Below are 21,095 nucleotides of genomic sequence, written 5' to 3'. Positions count from 1 at the left end.
TCATTGTAGAGGTTTTTCATATCATTTGTTCAGTTTACTCCTAGGTGTTTGATATTTTTGAGGTTATTTTAAGTGGAATTGTTTTCCTGTATTCTTTCTCAATCTGTTTATTGTTGGGGTATAGAAAGTCTACTGATTTTCATAAATTCTCAGCTAAATTCTACCAGACCTTTAAAGAAGAACTAATACCAACACTCCTTAAACTTTTCCACAAAATAGAAACTGAAGGAACACTGCCTAACTCATTTTACAAAGCCAGTATTACAATCATCCCAAAACAGGACAAGGACACATCAAAAAAAAGAGAGAACTATAGTCCAATCTTCTTAATGAACATAGGTGCAAAAGTCCTCAATAAAATAATTTCAAACTGAATTCAACAGCAGTGTATGAAAGATCATACACGATGACTAAGTTGGCTTCATCCCAGGGATGCAGGTATGGTTCAACATATGCAAATCATTTAATACAATATAGCATATCAACAGAAGCAAACATAAAAACCACTTGATCATCTTAATAGATGCAGAAAAAGCCTTCAATAAAATTCAACATCATTTCATAATAAAGTTCTGCTGGAACTAGGAATAAAAGTAATGTTTCTCAACATAATAAAGGCTATACGTGACAAATTATAGCCAACATCATACTTAAGGAGAAAAAACTGAAACCATTTCCCCTAATGTCAGTAGTTAGACAAGAGTACACACTCTTTCCACTCTTTTTGAACATAGACTTGGAATTTGTAACCACAGCAATATGGCAGGAAGAAGAAATAAAAGGAATACAAATAGGTAAGGAAGTGGTCAAACTATCCCTATTTGCAGATGACTATTCTTACACCTTAAAGCCCTGAAAAACTCCAGTAAGAAACTGCTAGACACCATGAACGGCTTTAGCAAAATAGCAGGTCAGAGATTCTTTTTGAGTATTCCAAACTAAATCAGGAAATCTGGTACTCCTTTACAGAACTCTGCTGTCTTTCTCTTCTATAGCTTACTACAGTTTCTAATTATTTATTACTGTAGTTGGTTTACTTAACAAACTCTTTCTATATAAACAAGATCCAGGAGTTCAGGTCCCATATCTGTTTAGAATATCATTACATCCCCAGCATCTGCCACAGTGTTAAACAACCCCTTGGGTCTCAGATTTGGACTTCTTTTCAGGATTAAATGATTAATTGCTTATAAATAGAATTCATATTCTATTTATTTGATCCTACTTTCCCTTCAGCAATTCCATGATGATTACTTTACCCCTTCATCTTCTCCCAACCTTAGCACTATTTCCACTGTTTGCTTTACAGTGTGGCATTTATAATCCTTGTAACCTAGTCAACAATTTTAGTCCCTTAACCTCTTTAGTTTATATACATACGTTTTTTGATGTGCCTTAATGCTTACTAACTCTTATTCAATAAGAGTCATGACATACTGACTTCTAAAAATTACTTAAAAATCTATTCTCAATGTGACTAACAAATCATGCATCCAATTTATCAGATTCACTTATGTATATATTGCCTAATGACTTCATAAGGAGATGAATTCCTTCCTTAATTATGGAGAATGTGTTTTGACCCATGCCAAAGAGCCTTCTTCCACACCTCCAACGTAATAATTTCCTGCCACCAACTAAGCAAAGTGGTACATCTATTGAATAAATGAGAAAGCCAAAATTAGACTGCTTTCCAAAAGCCAGTAAGTGGATCCCTCCTGGCACTCATTTTATGTGCCCAAGGAAAGCCTTCTGCTGGGGAATAGGAAATCTGTGAACACACCATAGGGATTCCCAATTGAATACTGTCACATTCTTTCTATCAGTGTATGAAGAGGCAGAGATTATAACAAAGTGCTGCTGTTATTTTCACCACCTTCTGGGTATGAAGCATAGCTGTTTCTGGATTTGATATTTATACAAGCAGTATTTCTCTTTTCATTGGCTTTGGATATATTAGTTCAACTCTTTAAAAGATTTGAATAAGAAACAATTCTCCACTTGCACCCAAGCTATTGAAACACAAGAAACTCAAATTTCAGTTGACTGATGAGCTAAGATCCTCAGATCTTTACAAGAATATTGCCTACTCAGCAAGACCTCACAATATTGTTTTTGCTTGGAGCTGGCTAAAGCCTTCTGAATAACTGGAATGATAGAGGTGTACCATCATACCTGCCTTATTGATTTTTTTTAAATTTTTAGCACAGGTTTGAACCTCAGGGCTTCATGCGTGAGGCAGATAGGCAGATACTCTTACCACCTGAACCACTCCTCCAGCCCCTGACTCATTGATTGAGATGGGAGTATCATTAACTTTTTGCCCTGGCTGATCTCAAATCATGATTTTCCTAATCTCTACTTCCTGAGTAGCTGGGATTATAGACATGTGCCACTGTGTTTGGCCTCAATTAACATTTTTGAATAAATAAATGAACTGCCATTATTATCAGTTAGTGCTTTTGTGTTGTAAGCATCAGGAAATGATTTGAGCCTACCTAGTCTGTGATTTTAAAACAATATTTCTTTAAATAATTTGATTAACATACAATTATTGTACATTTATATTGAGTACAGTGTGATTTATTGTTATCTGTCTGCATTTATTCCTTTATTAAAAGAATGTCACTAGCTTCTGGAAGTGATAAGATAGCTGAGAGTCAGGCTCAGACAGGGACAGGTATTCAATTATTTCTGAAATGATTTAGGCACAACTGTTTCTCCCTGTCCTTGAATCAGTGCATTCAACATTTAAAACCCAGGAGACAGCATGTAATGTGCCAAATATCACTGGATCATCTGTCTCCCCTTGGATAGGGGAGCAGAGATCATTTTATATACTTACTGCACTCAAGTGGAGAGGTGCAAAAAGTTAAGATGAGATCAGTGTGAAGGATGAGATAAACAGGAGCAAACAAGATAGAAGACACCCAGAAATGGTCATCACATGCCCCCATTCCTTTTAGTGTGCTGTGTAATTTGTCCTCTGTCGAAACATCAGAATCATTTTTCCCCTCATTAAATAGCAAACCACCACCTTGCAAAGTTGAGTTGCTAGCACCCTGAAGAAATGAGATCATAAAGAAGAGGATATCTTGGTGGTGGTAGTGATGGTTAGTTTGTTTGTTTATCCCCAAAGCAGGAATGACAAGATTGTGACAGTGAGGTCCTGGGTTGATATTGGAGAATAGGAAAAAGAAGCCAGTCTTAGGCTGGACCCTAAGACTTATATAAGCCTTGTTGGAATAAGGACCATAATTTTAGCTAATGGTGCCTGCATAAAAAAGTCTTCCAAATATATAATTTTAGAAACCCAACTGATTTTTAAAAAATACTTTACTTTCTATAAAGATTATATGCCAGTCTAGCTAATTACTACGCAATTGATTACACTTGCTGATAAAATGTTGAAAACAGGTGGGTTTCACTTTTGATCTTTACAGTTTTTCCAAAGAATCTAAGCCCATGACAACCTCGGGATTTACTTGAGCGCATGATTCACACTAGGTTCAACTAATATCATGAAGCAAGTCTTTCAGATCTTTGGAATTGCTTTAACATGACAAATTTATTAGAATTTTAAAACTATAAAGCTAAACTTATTCTCTTTATTGAATTGTAGAAAAAATTTATAGTATCACTAAAACTGACTTACCTGATGGCAAATATATGCACTACTCTTATGCACCATTCAATCCATTATTGCAAATCTTTAAATTAGTACAATGTATATGCAGGAAGTTATAATGCTTATCTAGACTCCTTTAGAAAGTTGGTTCTAGGTTTTTTAGTGTAATATTTAGGTATTAAAAAATTGATGCGTCCAGATTGATAATAATGATGTTCTTGTTACTCTTAGAATATGGGCTTTATAAAACCTAACATAACAATTTTATAAAGTTAGACTTTGTAAAATGTTTTGCACATTTTGTACTCTTTAGTTATATGATCCGTATTGGGAAATGTACATAAAATACCATTAAAGAACAAAAAAAGCAGCTATACTATATGAAATAATATAAGCCTGGAATATATTATTTAGAAATTGACAACCTATAGTATTTTGTTCTTAACATTTAATCCTTAACATTTTCCTGTGTGCAAAAATGCTAATCTTTTAATCTTTATATTTTTCATTTTGCAGTGCTTTAACACATTATTGAAAGTACAAACATCCACGGAAGTTTTGTGTGGACAGATTGCATATTTTGATCCTTGAGATATTTTATCATGAAACATACCATGTGGAACTGTTGAAGCATAGAGCTCTGCCCAACATCTGAATAAGGAATCCCTTGTCTGATATGTAAGGGAGCCCCTCATCTCCACCATGACGAACCAGGAAAAATGGGCCCACCTCAGTCCCTCTGAATTTTCCCAACTTCAGAAATATGCTGAGTGTGAGTATTGGTGTTTGATTATATGATTTTATTTGGCATTTTTATTAAACAAGGTATCATTTATTACAATTGATCACAGATCATGTTTATTATAGGTGTGTCTTTTGTGTTCACAAATAAGTTGACTTGAGACTTTTTCTCTCAATTTGATTTTTTTTTTAAGGTTTTTATTGTTGTACTGGGGGCACATTGTGACATTTACAAAAGTTCTTACAATATATTATAGTTGAATTCACCTTCTCTATCATTCTTTATCCTCCCTCCCCCCCATTCCTGGAATAGTTTCAACAGGTCTCATTTTTCCATTTTCATACATGAGTACATAATATTTCCATCATCATGAGAAAAGATAAGTTAAATCAAAAATGAACTTGATAGGAAAAGAAACTGGATATTTGATTCAAATGAAGCTTGAAAAACATTGTACCTGTAATAGAAATAAGGACAGGATACTATGACACTGTAGTAGTAGAAAGAAGACAAACAGGGATATACAGACAGAAAAAAATCTGTTACGTTTGATTCAGTTTGGTATGATTCACAGATAATCAGGTGAAGAGGAAATGAGATGAATCAAATATGCACTGCTAACCTAGTCAGGCAGTGAGGAGTCATTGAAGGGTTATGAATAATGCCATACTTCAAGTCGTTTAATTTGATGAGTGAGAGAATGTTGCATGGGTGCCTTAGTCAACTTTTCATTACTGTAATAATCAACTTATAAAAAGGAAAGGCTTATATTGGCTTACAGTTTGGAAGCTTTCAGACCATAGTCAGTTAGTCCCACTGCTTTTGGACCTGTCATGGCAGGGAAACTATGGCAGAGCAAAGTTAATTACCCCATGGTTATGAAGGGAGAAAGAGAGTGAAGAAAGGACTGGGGTTTCATGGCTTCTTGAAGAGCATACCCCCAATGACCAGAAGACCTCCCACAAGGCCCCATCTCCTAAAGTTTCTACCACATCCCAGTAGCACCAACCTGGGAACCAAGTCTTCAATACATGGATCTTTGGGGAACATTTCAGATCCAACTTTAGCAATGAAAAAATAGAGTAGAGTAAGGCCAGTTGACTGGAATAAACTATATAATTATGGGGATTTAGATAACATTACATCATTAAAAACAACAAAGAAGAGCTTGAGAAATAATAATAATACATATATATACAGAGAGAGAGAGAGAGATTTGACTTAGGTCAAATTTGACTTGGAAGATAGGATTATGATGATTAAAGTCTTCAAATAAAAGAAAACGGAATTTAGTTTAATATTATGTTGAACATGGCTTAAATACTAGAATATATTTTTCTAGTGATTGGGTACTTACAGGAGAAATGCTTATGAAAGCTTTAATATAAATTAGGAAAATTATTGCTATCATAGCTGAAATATCATCCATAATTACTGTTGCTCAAATATAGAAATTTCATTTGAATTGGTAAGCTGAGAGATTTTTTTCTAAAGTATTAGGTATGTTATAAGTTACTACATGTATTTTATTAGCTAAGGAATATTGAGGCACAGCTTGACTTACAAATGATTTACATCACAATCAATCCACATTTGATTGAAAATATGGTAACTTAAAAATGCATCTAATTCACCCAACTTACTGAACACCATTAACTTAGCAACACAGTACACTGTAGAATGTCATTGTTTACCCTGTTGTGGTGTAGTAGACTAGGAGCTGTAACATCACCAGAGAATATTAGACTCATATTATTAGCCTGGAAAAAGGTCAAACTGTGAAACAAGGCTCCTACTGAACCTGCGCTGCTTTTGTACCATCAAGATAAAGTCTAAAGGTTTTTAAGTCAAACCACTGTAAGCTTGAATACTATAAGAATGCTTGAAATAGTGACCAATTAATGCCTAACACCAAAGGCAATAAAAATTATCCTAAATAAAAGTTGCAATGTATTAAGAACAAGTTTAAAAAATGTTCAGTGATTTGGTAGTATAAAGTGATGCCATGAATAAAAGAAAATTATTCAAATGGATTTTATGAGTAGACAAATTACAAATTAACTGAATAAAAGTATACTTCCAATTTCATGATAATTACATTTGCTGCTCTTTTCAAATAGCCAAGACAAAATGAAATGTTCAAGATTTATTCCTCCAAGAAGTTTTCTATAAAATTAAAGGCAAGGAGTATTACAATTAGAATGAACTCTTGTGTAATAAATTGCCATTGTCAAAAAATAACTGGAAACATGGTTATCATCTGAAGATTACAAGAGTACTATACTTTTCCACACCATCAATAAATCAGAGATACTTAAAGATCAGATTTTCAATACTAATACAGAATTCCTGGTTAGATAACTGGTGCATCTGACAGTTTGTGTTGAGATCCCAGTTCCGCTTTCCTTTAGACATCTGACTTTGAGCAAGACACTTACCATCTCTGTGTCTCATTTTCTGTACATACAAAACAATCAAGTAGTGAACATGTTACATAAGCCCAGTGTTATGAAGAGTAAGTGACTGAACTATAAATGTGAAATAAGGAGACGAATGCTTGGCAAATTGTTTGTGATGTGACTGTTTCTAATTATTTTATTTATAACCATTTTATTAGTCGAGGGAATGAACGTGTGCTCTTGATTGTTTGAACATATTGCTATAAACAAGTAGAAAAGTGTCACATTTTGGAGCATGAAGAGTTGGTTCCTTTTTTTCTGTTTGGAGACTGGATTCTTCTCACAAGGTAGAAGCTCCTGGTGCTGCTGACAGCCTCTGCTCTGTGTTGTCCCCACAAATACTGAAGGCAGCTAATGTGGAGCCTGCTGTGGCTGCCTACAGCGTGCCGTGACTGTGGTCCTGTTTAGAGTTTCAGGCTGAGTCACTCCATGGGAACCATTTCCTTGATATGTGGGAGGGGAGTGTAATTTTCTTCTCCACTCTTTATATAAAGTCATCCAAACTGCTGTCATAAGATAGAAAGCTCTCACTCCTGCTGTGTAGAGAAATAAGCTTATCACATTCTGGGCCTGACTGCTTCCTGCTGTGGTTTCATGACACAACAAAGGGTTAAGGAACTCCAAGTTTTTGCATGAATAATAATATCTTCTATCTAAAACCTACATGATATTTTCAAGTGATTCATTATCTGCCCACCTATTGTCACTTTGGATTAGCTTTTTGTTTGCCATATATAAAGTGTGTTATATAGCATTTAAATTATTTTTGAAAAATACTGTTATTATGGTGAGAACATTTCCAAACTTTCATAAATTTCATACTGCTTATAGCAGCTGGCAATGCAGAGAGTTGCAAAATTATGGGGAATTGAGAACCATTGTGCCCAGTATTGAGATTCAGTGCACAATTTCTTCCACTGGAGAGAGTCATTTAGCATAGCTTAGTGGAAAAAACATCAGGATTGTAGGACACTAGTATTTGATGTGTTCTACTTGTTAGTGGTATGACCTTTGGAATCCAGTTAGTCAGATTTCTGTTGCTATAATAAAATACCTGAGCAAAACAACTTAATGGAAGAAGGATTTATTTTGGCTCAGTTTCCAAGGTTTTAGCCCATGATGGTGAGGAGGGCATACCAAAGAAAAGCACCAGGCAGAAATCAAAGAGAGTGAATACCTTCACCAGAAGGCTCTTTACTTTTCTGTTTTTATTCTGTCTAGGCTCCCAGTTTAAGGAATGACCTGCCCATTTTCAGGGCAGGTGTTTAACCCCTTATTTAATCCTCTCCAAAAACACACCCACAGGCACATCCAGAGGTATACTTTATTAAAATCTCTTAGATCCTTCTCAATCCATGATTAACCATCACAGGAATGTTACAGCTTTCTCACTTGAAAAAAGGTAGACTCCTACCTCAAATGTTGTTTAATGTTAGATTTAATGAATCAATCATCATCATTATAAATAACAGATACTTAGGTTTCTACTATAAACAACATGAAAGTACTGCCTCATTTAAACCTCACAGTAATCCTGGGAAGAAGGTAAATTATCTTCCTGAGGACTAAATATTTCTGGTAGATTAGCTGGCATGGATCCTTTGCATGATAAGTGACAACAAAAGTCAAAACATGGATAAATTCTTTATGTTTCATATGAAGCTTGACATGTCACTATATAGGCTCTTAGTGATGCTCCTAGAAGCAGAAGAGCTGGAGTCCAGGATTGTGATATCAATATGTCTATCAGGCAAAGTTATTTTTAGAGGGTTTTTGCATGCAAAGAAGTACAGTGCTGAAAGGATGCTCGTCTGAATATTACTTGACTATGAGGTCCATGTTTGTTGCTGCTCTGCCAAAATCCCTGGAGATGGAATTTGGTGGAAGGACCCATGCTTATTTAAGGCTGGCTCTGAGGAGTATGGAGGAGATCTTTCAGTCTCACATGTCCATCATAAGGCTGGGAATGAAGCTCAGTTGTAGGGTATGTAGTATGTGCACAGCTCTGGGTTCCATCCCTAGCACCACTTTATAAAAATGTCAGTCAAATCTTCATATTGGCTGTATTTGTGTGTCGACATGTATTTGTATCTCCCACTGTGGTGTGCTGGAGTGGGCCATGTGAAAACTTCAGTGATGCTCTGTGTAATGTAGAGGTAAGCATGACAATTCTACTATACCCATTCCTTTTGTGCACAGAGTCTCCCTCATTATTCCTTCACTATGTGTGTGGGAAGACTGGGAATATAGTTAAGTGGTCAAGCACTTGCCTGGCATATGTGAGGTCCTGCGGTAGATGCCCAGAACAGAAAAAAGAAAAAAAAAAAAAAGCAAAAAGAAATAAACAAAACTACACACATGGAAGGGGAAAGAAATCACAAGAAAATCATGAAGCAATTGTAAATAAAGACATGGCTAAATTCTTTTCTATTTTAAAAGCTTCATTCTAGCACGAAGCTTCATTCTAGCACGAAGACCAAATTGTGTCTTTGATATATGTTTTGTGCTTGGTTCATACAAGATGAGATAAGGAGAAGGGAGGAAGAAAAACTCAATCTGCCCATGTGTGTGTTTAATTTATTGTTAAGCAAATTTAGATCACAAGCCAGCACTCTTTTTGATTTATCATGCTGAGATTAGCTTTTACTTCTGTCCTATGCTCTGCGTTAGATTAGCTCTATTTTGGGAGGCCTACCCACTTATTCATAATCATTTTCTTTGTATAAGACAAAAAGATAGCCAGCAGAGGACCATTTAGCAGAGTGTCTGAGAACACATAATTTGGTGTCATATCAAACTAGGTTTGAGTTCTAGTACTGTGATTTATATTTAATGTCTTCACAGGATCACGCTGCTATGGATGATGAATGTGAAAATGTATGTAAAGTGCTCTGAATTCTATACATCTTTGTTATGATAGTGGTGACTTCGGGATAGTTTAATTTCAGGGTATATTTTTTCCTCTTTTGCTTTATAACTTCCCAATTATATTATTTAGATGAAATATCTTGATTTACCTCAAACACCTTGAATTTTACTTGTACCTGGTCTGAAACTCGAATCTGCAACCCTAAGTTAGATAAGATGTGTCTCTCTAATCGCTGACCCCATTTTTTCTGATTCTCATTGATTAGCTTAGCAAATGTATATTGGCTGCATAATCCCCTCTGGCTCTGTTTCTTATTTGTTGAAATGCCTCAAACTGACTTTCTTATTGCTTTGTTTTTCTGTTTGTCCATATGTTTTAAATCTTTTGATACCTAAGTCTTGAAACAGTATAGAAAGTAAAAGTTATGAACATCTAAATTTCCATTTCCTTATGCTCTAAAGACATGTAAGTTTTGATGAGTTTTAAACACCTATTTTTTTAAACATTTTGGTTTGCAAAAATATCAGTTTTCTTTAGATTTGTGGCCAAACTTTTAATACTAAAGTTAATAGCTTCTGTGTAGTATTAGTTAAGTTGAGTCACATTAGGTTATGATTGAAAAATGCAAAAAAACTCAATGATGTAACAGAACGGAACTTTATTTCTTGCTCATTACATTTTTCTATCTGAGTCAGCAAGTAGTTTAATCTTATATTGTCCTCAGTTCAGTCCAAGTCAGAAAGAGCAGCCATTATCTCTAGAAATTGCCAGTTGCTGTGGCAGAGAGAGAGAGAGAGAGGCAAAAAAGAGAGAAAAGCTTGTGAAGTGGGCACTTGCTCTTAGACCTTCTCTCAGGTAGTGACAGGCTTGCATTTCTTTGGTCTAAACAACTTATATGAGCACATTTAACTCCACCATGTAAAAAAGCACATTCCTTCTATCTTTCCAGTATCAGAAGAATTGAAATATTTGGTGAAAACTACAAATGTGACAAGTATTGCAGGAGTAAATAAAATATAGCCCTACTGTTTATTTGGGACTATTAGGCAAGTAATAGTTATCTCTTCAGGCTTCCATGTCTTCATATATAAAACAAAAATAATAATCCCTAGTATAAATAATAATTCTTATTTTTTATTAACAATGTTATTGAAGCAAATTATAATACATTATTAATAAGACTAATATATCTTAATTGTGTGCTTCATCATTACTCATTTGTAGTTCAAAGATTGTTATTCACTAGAAATTTCCTTCTTTGCTTCTTTGCTACCTGTGCATTATTGTGGGAATTGGCATAGGGAAAAAAAACCAAAAAGAGAAAATAAGTGAGTATTCAGACTAAAGGAACTCAATTTTACCTTATCATTTAGTAAGCAAAGGATATTTACTAACTTTTACTTTCAAGCATTATGTTTGTCTCTGGTAAATATAGAAATGAATCTTTTAATCAAAGCACTTCCAGTCTGTACAGAGAGACACACAGTTCCAAATGATGATAAAACAATGAAATTGAGCCTTTGAATATATATATATATATATATATATATATATATATATATATATATATATAAACAAAACTCTTGGAAAACTTTTAACTCTTCAAATTGACAGAATTAGAGAGGGGAGTGGGATTTTAATTTTAAGTGAAAACATTGTGTAGAAATAAGAGAAGTATAGAGAGGAGTGGGTATTGGAACAGTGCAGAGACCTGAAAAATTTTACACATTAGGGAAGAACTTGAAGTGCATGTTGGTGTACATGTATGTTTCTGTGTTGCATGTATGTGTATACATGGATATGTATATGTGCTGAAAGTAAGGGTGAAGAACCCAAAGCAACAGTCACAAAAGTGAACCCAGGAAGTCCACTAGTAAAAGACTGTGTATCAACATTGGGAGATTTTAAGGATATTAATTTGGGTGATGGTGAAATAAGGTTTGAATTCCAGGAGAAATTAAATATATAATATCTTTAATGGAAAGGGGAGTACAAATCAATTAGGAAGACATTTCACTAGTATAGTATGTTGGATATACAGTTACATGGAGAGTTAGGCACTGTAGTGAGAGGTAAACAGATATTGGAGAGGATATCTGGAAGGAAATGAACCAATTGCAATCACCATTTGGATATGAAAACTCAGGAAAAAGGATAGGCTGTTTTAGTTTGCAGAACTAAATCAATGTGGTTCATCCAGTATGGAAAAGGAATTTAAAAAGAACAGGGTTTGAGAGAATATAGAGTGTTTTGATTTTGAATAGTTGAACCATAGAATCTCACAGGATTTCAAACTGAGGTGTAAATTAAGAACTCTGACATGTAGATTTGGATCCAAGGAAGGAATTTAGAGTCAGGGAAATAGAATGTATGTTCCTTTGCATGTGAGTTGTTACCAAATTGTGGGCTTAGATGAAAAGGTTTAGTGGAAGCCCATTAAGAAAGAAGGAAGGAGACAGTACAGTAGGGAACATTGTATTTATAAGACACCTGGAAGATAAGATTCAGGGAAAACCATTGGGAAAAAATAACCAGATAGGAAGGAGGAAGTAAATGAGTGAATGATGTTCCACAGTCTAAAGAAGGGTGTTTTCAGAAGGTGAAGTCTAAGCTAAAATAATAACCAAAATGCATATGGATTCTTCACCATTTTGAGTTTTATATGGATTTTTACAATAGTGGGTACAGTGCGATGAGTAGAATAGAAGAGAGGTCAGGAGAATATATGTAAGCTACTTTCATAGAATCTTAACTATGAAAAGAAAAAGGGAAGATCAGTGCAAACATGAGTAGAGTAACCATACAGGAGACAAATACCTGTTTATAGAGAAAAGGAAAATCCATAGTAAAAAAGGAATACTATGTGACAAAAAATTATGAACATATTACCCAATGTTGATTTTTGGGGAGGAGGTATTAATTTGCTTAGGTCTGTCTCTACTGTTTATTTTTTTAACATTAGTTTTGACCTTTAAGAAGTTACATAATCGCTCTAAACTTTAATTTTCTCTACTGTGTAATTAAGAAAATAATGAAGACTATCTTAAAGATTGTTGTAAGAGTCAAGTAAAATATTGTGTGTGGAGATGCATTGTAAGCAGCAAACCACCATATGTAAGTTAATTATCACTTGCATTGTTACTATTAGGATGTTCTAAATTTTTTTCATGCTATCTTTATTTTCCTGTATTTCAATATCTCTGCTTCTCCTAAATACATATTTCCAGTTTTATTACCTGTTGAATTTTGCAGTTTGCTTCTGTGAGACTGTGTAAGAAATATCCTCTGGCTTGAAACAGCTCAATTTTTCTCTTTTAACTCTTAGGATACAATTTATCTTCAAATCCCACAGCCTTTTTAAAAATCATCCCTAGGTGTCTGAAGGAGCAACAATTATTTCTCATGTGCCAAACTATATTTTATAAAGGAAGAATATTGCCCAGACTGGAAGATCTGAGATTTCTAGTGACATGTGACATAAACTATCCTACTTACCCATCATTGTTCACACAGAGCTTCTGCTTGCATTGCTCCTACACCTTACCCCTCATGGACCTTTCTTCTCCGTAAAGTGTCCCCAGATTTCTTTCTAAATATTGTATAATAAAAACAGAAGTTCATTTATAGCAAGCTCATTTATATAGTGTTTCCTATAGGAAACTTCCTCCAATGATCATTCATTTAAACACACATAATATATTTTAGTCCTCACTTTGTAGTAATAACATTTTCAAAGTTTAAAATCCTTCAGAAAGTCCACTGATGGCGTCTGATGTGTACCTGTGCTGTTTGTGTTTCTCAAAGTGCTTCACACATCTCTTGTCATTAGTATAAATGCCTCAGTAGAGGCTTCTGGAACTTTCAGTGGTATAAACGGGTTCATCAAAAACTGCTAAGAGCATTTTTGCTCTTTTTGGATGGAAATTGGAAATGGGTGAGGAGCAGCTCGCTTATTGCTGGCAGTGGGAGAGACCACCTTCAAACAACGAGGCCTTTAACTGAGTGAAAGGCTTATGTCTCCAGTCTTTCAAAGCCAGAGTCTTGCCATTAGATGCTTAGGTTACAGCCTTTTTGATACGGGTTTTCAAAGCTATCACCTTATAGCTTAAGACTCCAAATTTTAAAAACCAGAGACTTCACTCTAGGTGATCAAGTCAAAAGTTTATTGCTTTGAACTTTGAGTGCCAGTGGCCTTGCACGCAGCAATTTGTGTTGCAGCTTTCAAGTTTCAACTTATCTGGGCTCTCAGCTTTTAGCCCTCAGTGGTAGTTCCCTGGAATGAATGAACCAAGGGTTGACAGCCCAATAATCCAAGGCGTCACTCTCCAGCTGCCTTCTAGCTCCTGCCGCTAGGTGCCTAGGAGCTGGAAGTCCCAGGATCTCGTCTTCTCTTCATGCAGCCAGCTCAGTTCACTCTACCTGTGATGCAGATCACAGTCATGCAATAAAGAGCCAATCAGGAGAAGCCTTTATTGGAGCCTAATGTTGCAGCACAAGGGAGGCAGTGCACAGGAAGGAGGCCTCCTGGAGTGATGCAACAAATGAGAAACAGACTGTTTATATGGCTAGAAAAAGGGTATGGTATGCTTCTACACAGTTTCTAGTTCCACTAGCCATCACATCTTCTGGTTCCATGAATTACAAGCTTCACATGGGCACAATAACATGCCTCACATGGGTACAATCTCAGTCACAAGATAGTGCTCTACCCCTAGTGACAATAACTGCAATATGCGCAGGATCATTGAGAGGTCACCCAATCTTGTCAAAGTGATGTTTCCCTGAGCTGGTAAAAGCTGTCTGGAGAAGTGACTGGGGCAAATCCTCCGGATGCACGTGTTATGCCTTCAGTAGTTGCCACAGTCACAGTGGTCTCATCTGGAGTGGAATTTCCTCTAGATGTCCTTAAAATGTTCAAAGCAGCAGAGCTACCATAATGACAGTTCAGCCAATCAGCAAAAAAGGTTCTGCTGGAGCTTTCCACTCAAGCTGTGTACAGGAAGGGGTCTGACAGCTGTCTATCAAATGACAGTGACAGCTTTGAGCATTTTAATTGGAAAAACATCAAAGATTGTTTACGATTAAGACCTATCATGGAACTAACATTTTCAACAAGATTATCAGTGCTTAATCTTTCACCAAGTATGTTTAGGAAGAGCTGTCACTGTTCCACAGCTCAAAAATCCTGAGCAATGCCTCCTCCAATTGTTTGCATGGTATTTATTATTCCATTCAATGATTAAAGGAAGTTAAGATATAGTCAGTGTTTTACAAGGAATGTAATGAGTAGAGGATCAAAAGCACACTTAAGAGTACAAAGGAAGAACACTTACTTGTTCTGTGACCTCTCTTCCTCTGTTTCTCTCCCTCTTTCTTGTTGTAGTCCTTTGCAGCATCTTGGCTCCATCCTGTCTGAAGCTTGCAAAGCGAAACCTGGCAAGACCATTGTTTTGGTGCCCTGTGTCAGCATTTATTACTCATGATAGCATTCCATGTGAGCAAAAGATGCTCCATTGAATCTACAGTCTTCAGAGTAGTGCATTGTTAAAGCAAGCTGAATGTTTACATGATGATATTTATCACTCAAAGCATATCTTGGATATTAGATGAAATATAATAACTAATACTTATAAAGGGCTTATTGTGAGTTCATAACAGATGATATTATTCAAGGTGCCTATATTTAAACTACATTAACATATTAATCTCTATAGCAAATATGTAAGGCCAGAGGAGGAAATTGGAGACCAGAGAATGTCAATAATTTTTCTAAGATCATAGAGCTCTTAAATTATAGAGCCTTGATTCAAATCAGAATCCATGCATTTGATCTTTCTGCTTTGCTGGATCTTGATATGTCATCTTTTCAGTAATCATGAACTACAAATCAAAGCACAAACAAACTATATTTTTCTCAACAGGAATAAGACTAGAGAGAAAGAAAATGAATAAAGGGATCAGGAAGCTCCATTCTGCCATAAATTCAAATTATTCATAAAACACAGAAATGTTTGATATGACTAAGAAGAGAGAGTATAAAAGTACAGTATTTAAATCCTCTTGGCTAAGAAATGAATAATTTTTAATGTGTTTCCAGTGTACCCTAAGGCAGGTTTGAGAATTCTGATGGGCAGGGAGTTTGCAGTCATTTTGAAAGCAGCAAAAGACTCATGAAATTATCAGAGGTTATTGACAGAGGCTTCCAAAAAGGGATATATTTCTCCCAGGCAGAATCTGTTCACAGGCTTAGGTAGGAAGGTCAGTAAAGTCTGCCTAATTTTTTGAGTAAGCATTTAAAGGCTTGTCTCACTTTGACTGCTAGTTTAACACTGCTACTGTGTGCAGAAGCAAGGTAGGCAAAATCAAGGAGTTGCCTCAGGCAGAAGTAATAAGGAGAAATGCCAAGGGATAAGCCAGTGAGCATGTAAAGGGAAGTTTGGAGAAATAATGCAATTGATGTGAATTTGGGCTCTGGGAGTGGCTCTAGTGGTAAGTGCTTGCTCTGAGTTCAAACCCCAATATGTCCAATAAAACAAAATAAAAACAAGCCAAAATTAAAAAAATATGTGAATTAGCCAAGAAGCCTAAGATATCTTGGTATTTGTGTTCTTTCAGTCCTCTACCTTACATTGTAACACATTGCAGGATTAAGAATTTAGTTATGGTTTTGTTTTGAGTTGAGCTAATTTTAAGGAAAACAGAAATCCCCTGGATTATTTAAATTGTGCACATTTTACAGTGTGTTTTTGGAGAGTGGAAGCATTGCGTTGTTAACTAGTAGCCAGCTGAACGTGTTAGTATAAATGAACCACAGCCGTGGTCTAGACAGGAACACCTCAGTTCAAGCCTGCGGGTGCCAGGAATTTCACATCACTCCAGAACACACAGAAATGAGTGTGCTATATTATTTCTGCTTGCCTGGCATTTGTAATTTGCAGGACTATGTGTGTCATATTATGTATGTATATACGTATATGAGTACACATGTTCACATATCAATTGTTTCTGTTGGGGATGTTCAGTATGCAATAGATCTTACTAAAATAATCAAATAGTCTAAATCAATAGTATAATCAATGACAATCCCCAAATTCTGCTTTAAGTAACTTCATGTACTATGATCATGAAAGACAAAGAGCTGGTCAATTTAGTAATTTTAAAAAGGGTAAACACAAATAAATTTAATGTTTTCTAATCTCTGATAAAGCTCACTTTGGTTGTTTCAAAGCAAACCATATACAAAAATACCGCAAAGTTGAGAATAATGAAGACAGTTTTGTGAATCTAAATGATTTTTTCAACTAATATAATATAGCTTTCTGGATTCTGATGAGGAATAAGAATATTTTTGATAACTTTATTTCACAAAATGAGTAAATATGATCTATCTCCCATTCTCCTTTCCCCAGTCCATTTTCTGTCTTCTTTATATTCTGTTTTCCTCCCTCATTTCCTCTATGAGAGAAAATAAACCAAGTTATTATATTCTCTAACATGGAATCTTACTTAATTTATCAATTGACACCTGTTTATGGAGAAATAACTATGTAGAGGGAAATGATATGACCTAAAAGAAAAGTCAGTGTAGAAACAGGTCATATTATTGGAGCTGGTGAACAAAAGCAATTGAAAAAATTAAATTTATTTTTATATTCTTTCCTGGTAATTGCAAAATATAGAAAAGCAAGGAAGCTTTCTTTCTTCTAGATTGTTTTACTCTACCAGAGCTTTATCATTTTTGTTATTGTTTTTACTTTGATGAGACTTGTTTATTTAGAGATATTGAATGTTAAACTTTGTTTTCCTTTTTTATTAGTGAAGAAAATAATCATATTTTAGTGCAGATGTTGATTTTAAATCTGACATATTAAAGCATGGTGTCAACTCTTAGTTTTTAGTTGAAACTTGCTAAACAATTAAAATCCTCAGGTTTTGTAATTTTTTTTCCCTTTGATGAGACTAATTTTTGATATAGTAAAAGTATCCTCAATTTAGTAAAATAAGATCAATTTTTTTAAGTTAAGAAAACACCTTTATCAGTTGCCATTAGGAAAAAGTCAGCTTACAACAAAAACATCTGTGTACACATGTTTATTGCAGCACTATTCACAATAGCTAAACTATGAAAACACCCAAGATGCCCCAGTATTGATGAATGGATTAAGAAAATGTGATATTTATATACAGTGGAATTTTGTTCAGCCATAAAGAAGAATGAAATTTTGTCATTCACAGGTAAATGGTTGGAACTGGAGAACACTATCTTAAGTGACGTTAGCCAGACTCAGAAGACCAAAAGCCCCATGTTCTTTCTCATATGTGAAATATAGACCTAATACAAATGCAGCAAATTATGAAATACTGTTTACGCTAAGAGGGGGTCTCACACAGGAGAAGTAAGGTAAAAGAAGGAAATTAAGAACTTGAATATGGGTGATATAATTTCTATACAAGAATGACTACAGAAATCTTAAACTAGCTGAAACCACCACAAGAAAGGGACTAAGGAAGAATGCATATAATTAGAGAAGATAAATGAACTGGGGCTATAATACGTATATACATGGAAGTACCACCAGATAACGCCCTGTGTAGTTACCTTTATCTCAAATGAACAAAAAGGTCATTTAAAAAAAATCTTTTCTCTTCTGCAAAATTGGAGAACAGGAAGGTGGAACAGATCCTGCCCTGAGTGGGGGTTGGCACCAGTGGGTGGTGTTGGGGAAAGCGGGCAGAAGGGTGGATACAGTGCAAAAAATGTATACACATGCATGTAATTGCAATATTGATACATTTTGTAACTATTCCATGAATCAGGGAAGGAGGGAATAACAGGAATGGAGGAGGGGATGAATTCAAGTGTGATATATTGATACATTGTAAGAACCTTTGCAAATGCCACAATGTATCCGCATTTAGCACAACAATAAGTAGTAATTGAGAAGACCAGAGAAATGATTAAAGAGAATAAACTAAAAATTTTATGTGTAATTTAACGGTTCATTAATTTTGTTGTTTTGTCTCCTGCCTAGTTTAATTTAGTTTATACTGAAATCTTCTTTTCTTTAATTACAGCTTCATAAATTTTTTTACTTAATTTTTTCTTAATGTGAAAAGATATCTTGAACCGCTACAATTTTATGAGATGAGAAAATTAAACACAAATTTGATTCTTAAATTTAAAATGTATTATTTACAGAAAAAGTATACCAGTTGGTTAAATTCTTGGTAAATTCAGTAGAAAATGGACCCAATCATCCTGTCGTACTTGAGATACTGAGTAGTATTATATTGGAAGATCTCTGATTTTTTTTTTTTTTGACTGTATTGAGATTTGAACTCAAGTTTTTGTGGTTGCTAGGCAAGCACTCCACCACTTAAGCCACCCCCTCAGCCCTTTTATTTTGCTTTAGTTTTTTTTTTTTTTCCAGATAGACTCCCTCACTTTTTACCAGGACTGGCCTCTCTGTCTCAGCTTCAGCTTCGCAGTAGTTGGGATTACAGTTGTATATTACACTGCCTAGCTGAAGAAATCTCTGATTTCTGAGATGAAAAAAAAAAATGTTTCTGGAAATAAATCTTCATTATCAGAATTTCAAGTTGTACTTTTTTTTCACTTGTTAGAGCAATTGTAGAAGAAATTAAGACTTTTACTTGCCATTTGATAGTTTATACTTATCCCTCCACAAACTCAGTAGTTCCCATGCTTGTTGATTTCAAGGACTTTCTCACCCCTACCTACTTAATCCCTCTAGTCCATATTCACTATTGTTCTGTTGACCTACAATGTGCCCTAGAATTGCTTGCCCTTCAAGAGCTACATTTAACATCTCTACTCTTCCATTTATCTGACTGGCTTAATCTCTCAACAATCTCTGAAACATTAAACCTAAGGTTGTATCCTGTATTTATTTTACCCGAACTCTTTAATTTTTTTCCCATTAGATAGTCAACCAATCCTTCCGAAAACACTCATCTCTTTTCCTTCCAGGCTTAATTTTCCTCTTGCTTAGCCCAATTCTGAACCATCTTTATCAATCTCCTTTTTAGAGTCTTCCTTTTAAACCTGACCTCTAAATATTGATTGGTTCCTGGATTATTCTCCCTCTTAAAACTTAACTTCAATTTCCTATGTGATCATCTGTTCCAAGGCTTTAAATATAGCATATGTGACACTAACTCCCAAATGTATATTTCTAAATCAATCTTCTTTTCAGCTCTAGCTCTAAATATGCAGCTGTCTAGCTGACATCTTCAATTAGATAGCTTCACTGGAATTTCACATTTAACAATTCAAAAATTACATTATTGACTCTCTTTTTGCCCCATCAAAGTAGAATAAAAAATTAAAATACAACTCTGCTCTTTCCATTAGCTATTGGATTCTTTTCAAAAATTTTTTAAAAAGTCAGTACTCATAATTGGTGCTGATCTTGTGTGCATTCTCAAATATAAACTGTCAACAAGTCAATTCTCTAAAATAACTTCCCTATTTCTGATTTTTGCTGTTTCCATTGTAAACCCAGTTACCTCTGTCTCTCTTCTGAACTACCTCAGCATCCTCCTTCTTGATTGTCCAGCAATTCTCTCTAATATGTTCTTTGACAAGCCAGAAAAGTTCTTGGAAGATATAAATCATCTGTCATTCCCAGGCATAAAATCACGAAGTTCCATTATATATATATATACGTATATATAACAAGATTCTGTTTGCTTGCCATTCCCTGTAAGGTTTACATGGGCAACCTGTGGCCTACCTTTCATACCATCTGGCACTGTCTTTGGCTCACTGTGATTACCTATACTCTGGTCATCATATTCTCTTTCTAGATGTTTTTTTACCTTTTGATGTTTTTTTCTCTGCCTGTTTCCTTTTCATCTTTGATTTTTAGTGTAAATACCAGTCTCTCTAAGAGGCCACTTCAAGTTCCTGATATCATCTATCTCTGTACCCTCTTCATTTTCTTTACTACAGTTAATGTGATTTGGATTTATGGATTTATCATTTTAATTACTTTTATCATTTCATATTATTGAAGATAGTTTATTCACAAATTGATAAGTCACATAAATATCAAAGTTATAAAAAGAGCTTTTAACACATGGGCATTCAATAAGTAGGTATCATATGAATCAATTATGCTTAAGGTTAATAGAGGAAGTAGCTTCAGTCATCACATATAGAAAGGGATAGATTAGGAGCTAGATGATTCCTTGATGCAAATTAAGCTATTCTGATTTTAAGATGTCACTTGATTTCTGTTATTGACTTCAGTATGAACATACTTTTTTTTTTAATTTTAGCAAAGATTTACTTTATATAACAGGATAAAGTAGGGAGAAATTGAGGAAGGAGGGAGAAACATTGACTGCTCCCCATGTAGGAAATGGGAGTAA

General features: G+C 34.9%; 1 protein-coding gene across 10 annotated transcripts in view; it reads left to right on the top strand.

Moving 5' to 3' along the window:
• Window positions 1-21,095, top strand: part of Dgkb (diacylglycerol kinase beta) — a 648,179-nt gene that overhangs the window by 70,096 nt on the left and 556,988 nt on the right. For all 10 annotated transcript variants that reach the window (XM_074065058.1, XM_074065065.1, XM_074065064.1 and 7 more), the window contains one exon: window positions 4,145-4,400. In XM_074065058.1, coding sequence (XP_073921159.1) covers window positions 4,331-4,400 — 70 coding nt within the window. In that variant the 5' untranslated portion in view covers window positions 4,145-4,330. The remainder of the gene's footprint in view (window positions 1-4,144; window positions 4,401-21,095) is intronic.

This window comes from Castor canadensis, chromosome 2 (genome assembly GCF_047511655.1).
Source record: "Castor canadensis chromosome 2, mCasCan1.hap1v2, whole genome shotgun sequence".
Classification (NCBI taxonomy): Eukaryota; Metazoa; Chordata; class Mammalia; order Rodentia; family Castoridae; genus Castor; species Castor canadensis.
The sequence above is the reverse complement of the archived record's forward strand: the minus strand, read 5'-3'. Positions and strand labels throughout refer to the sequence as shown.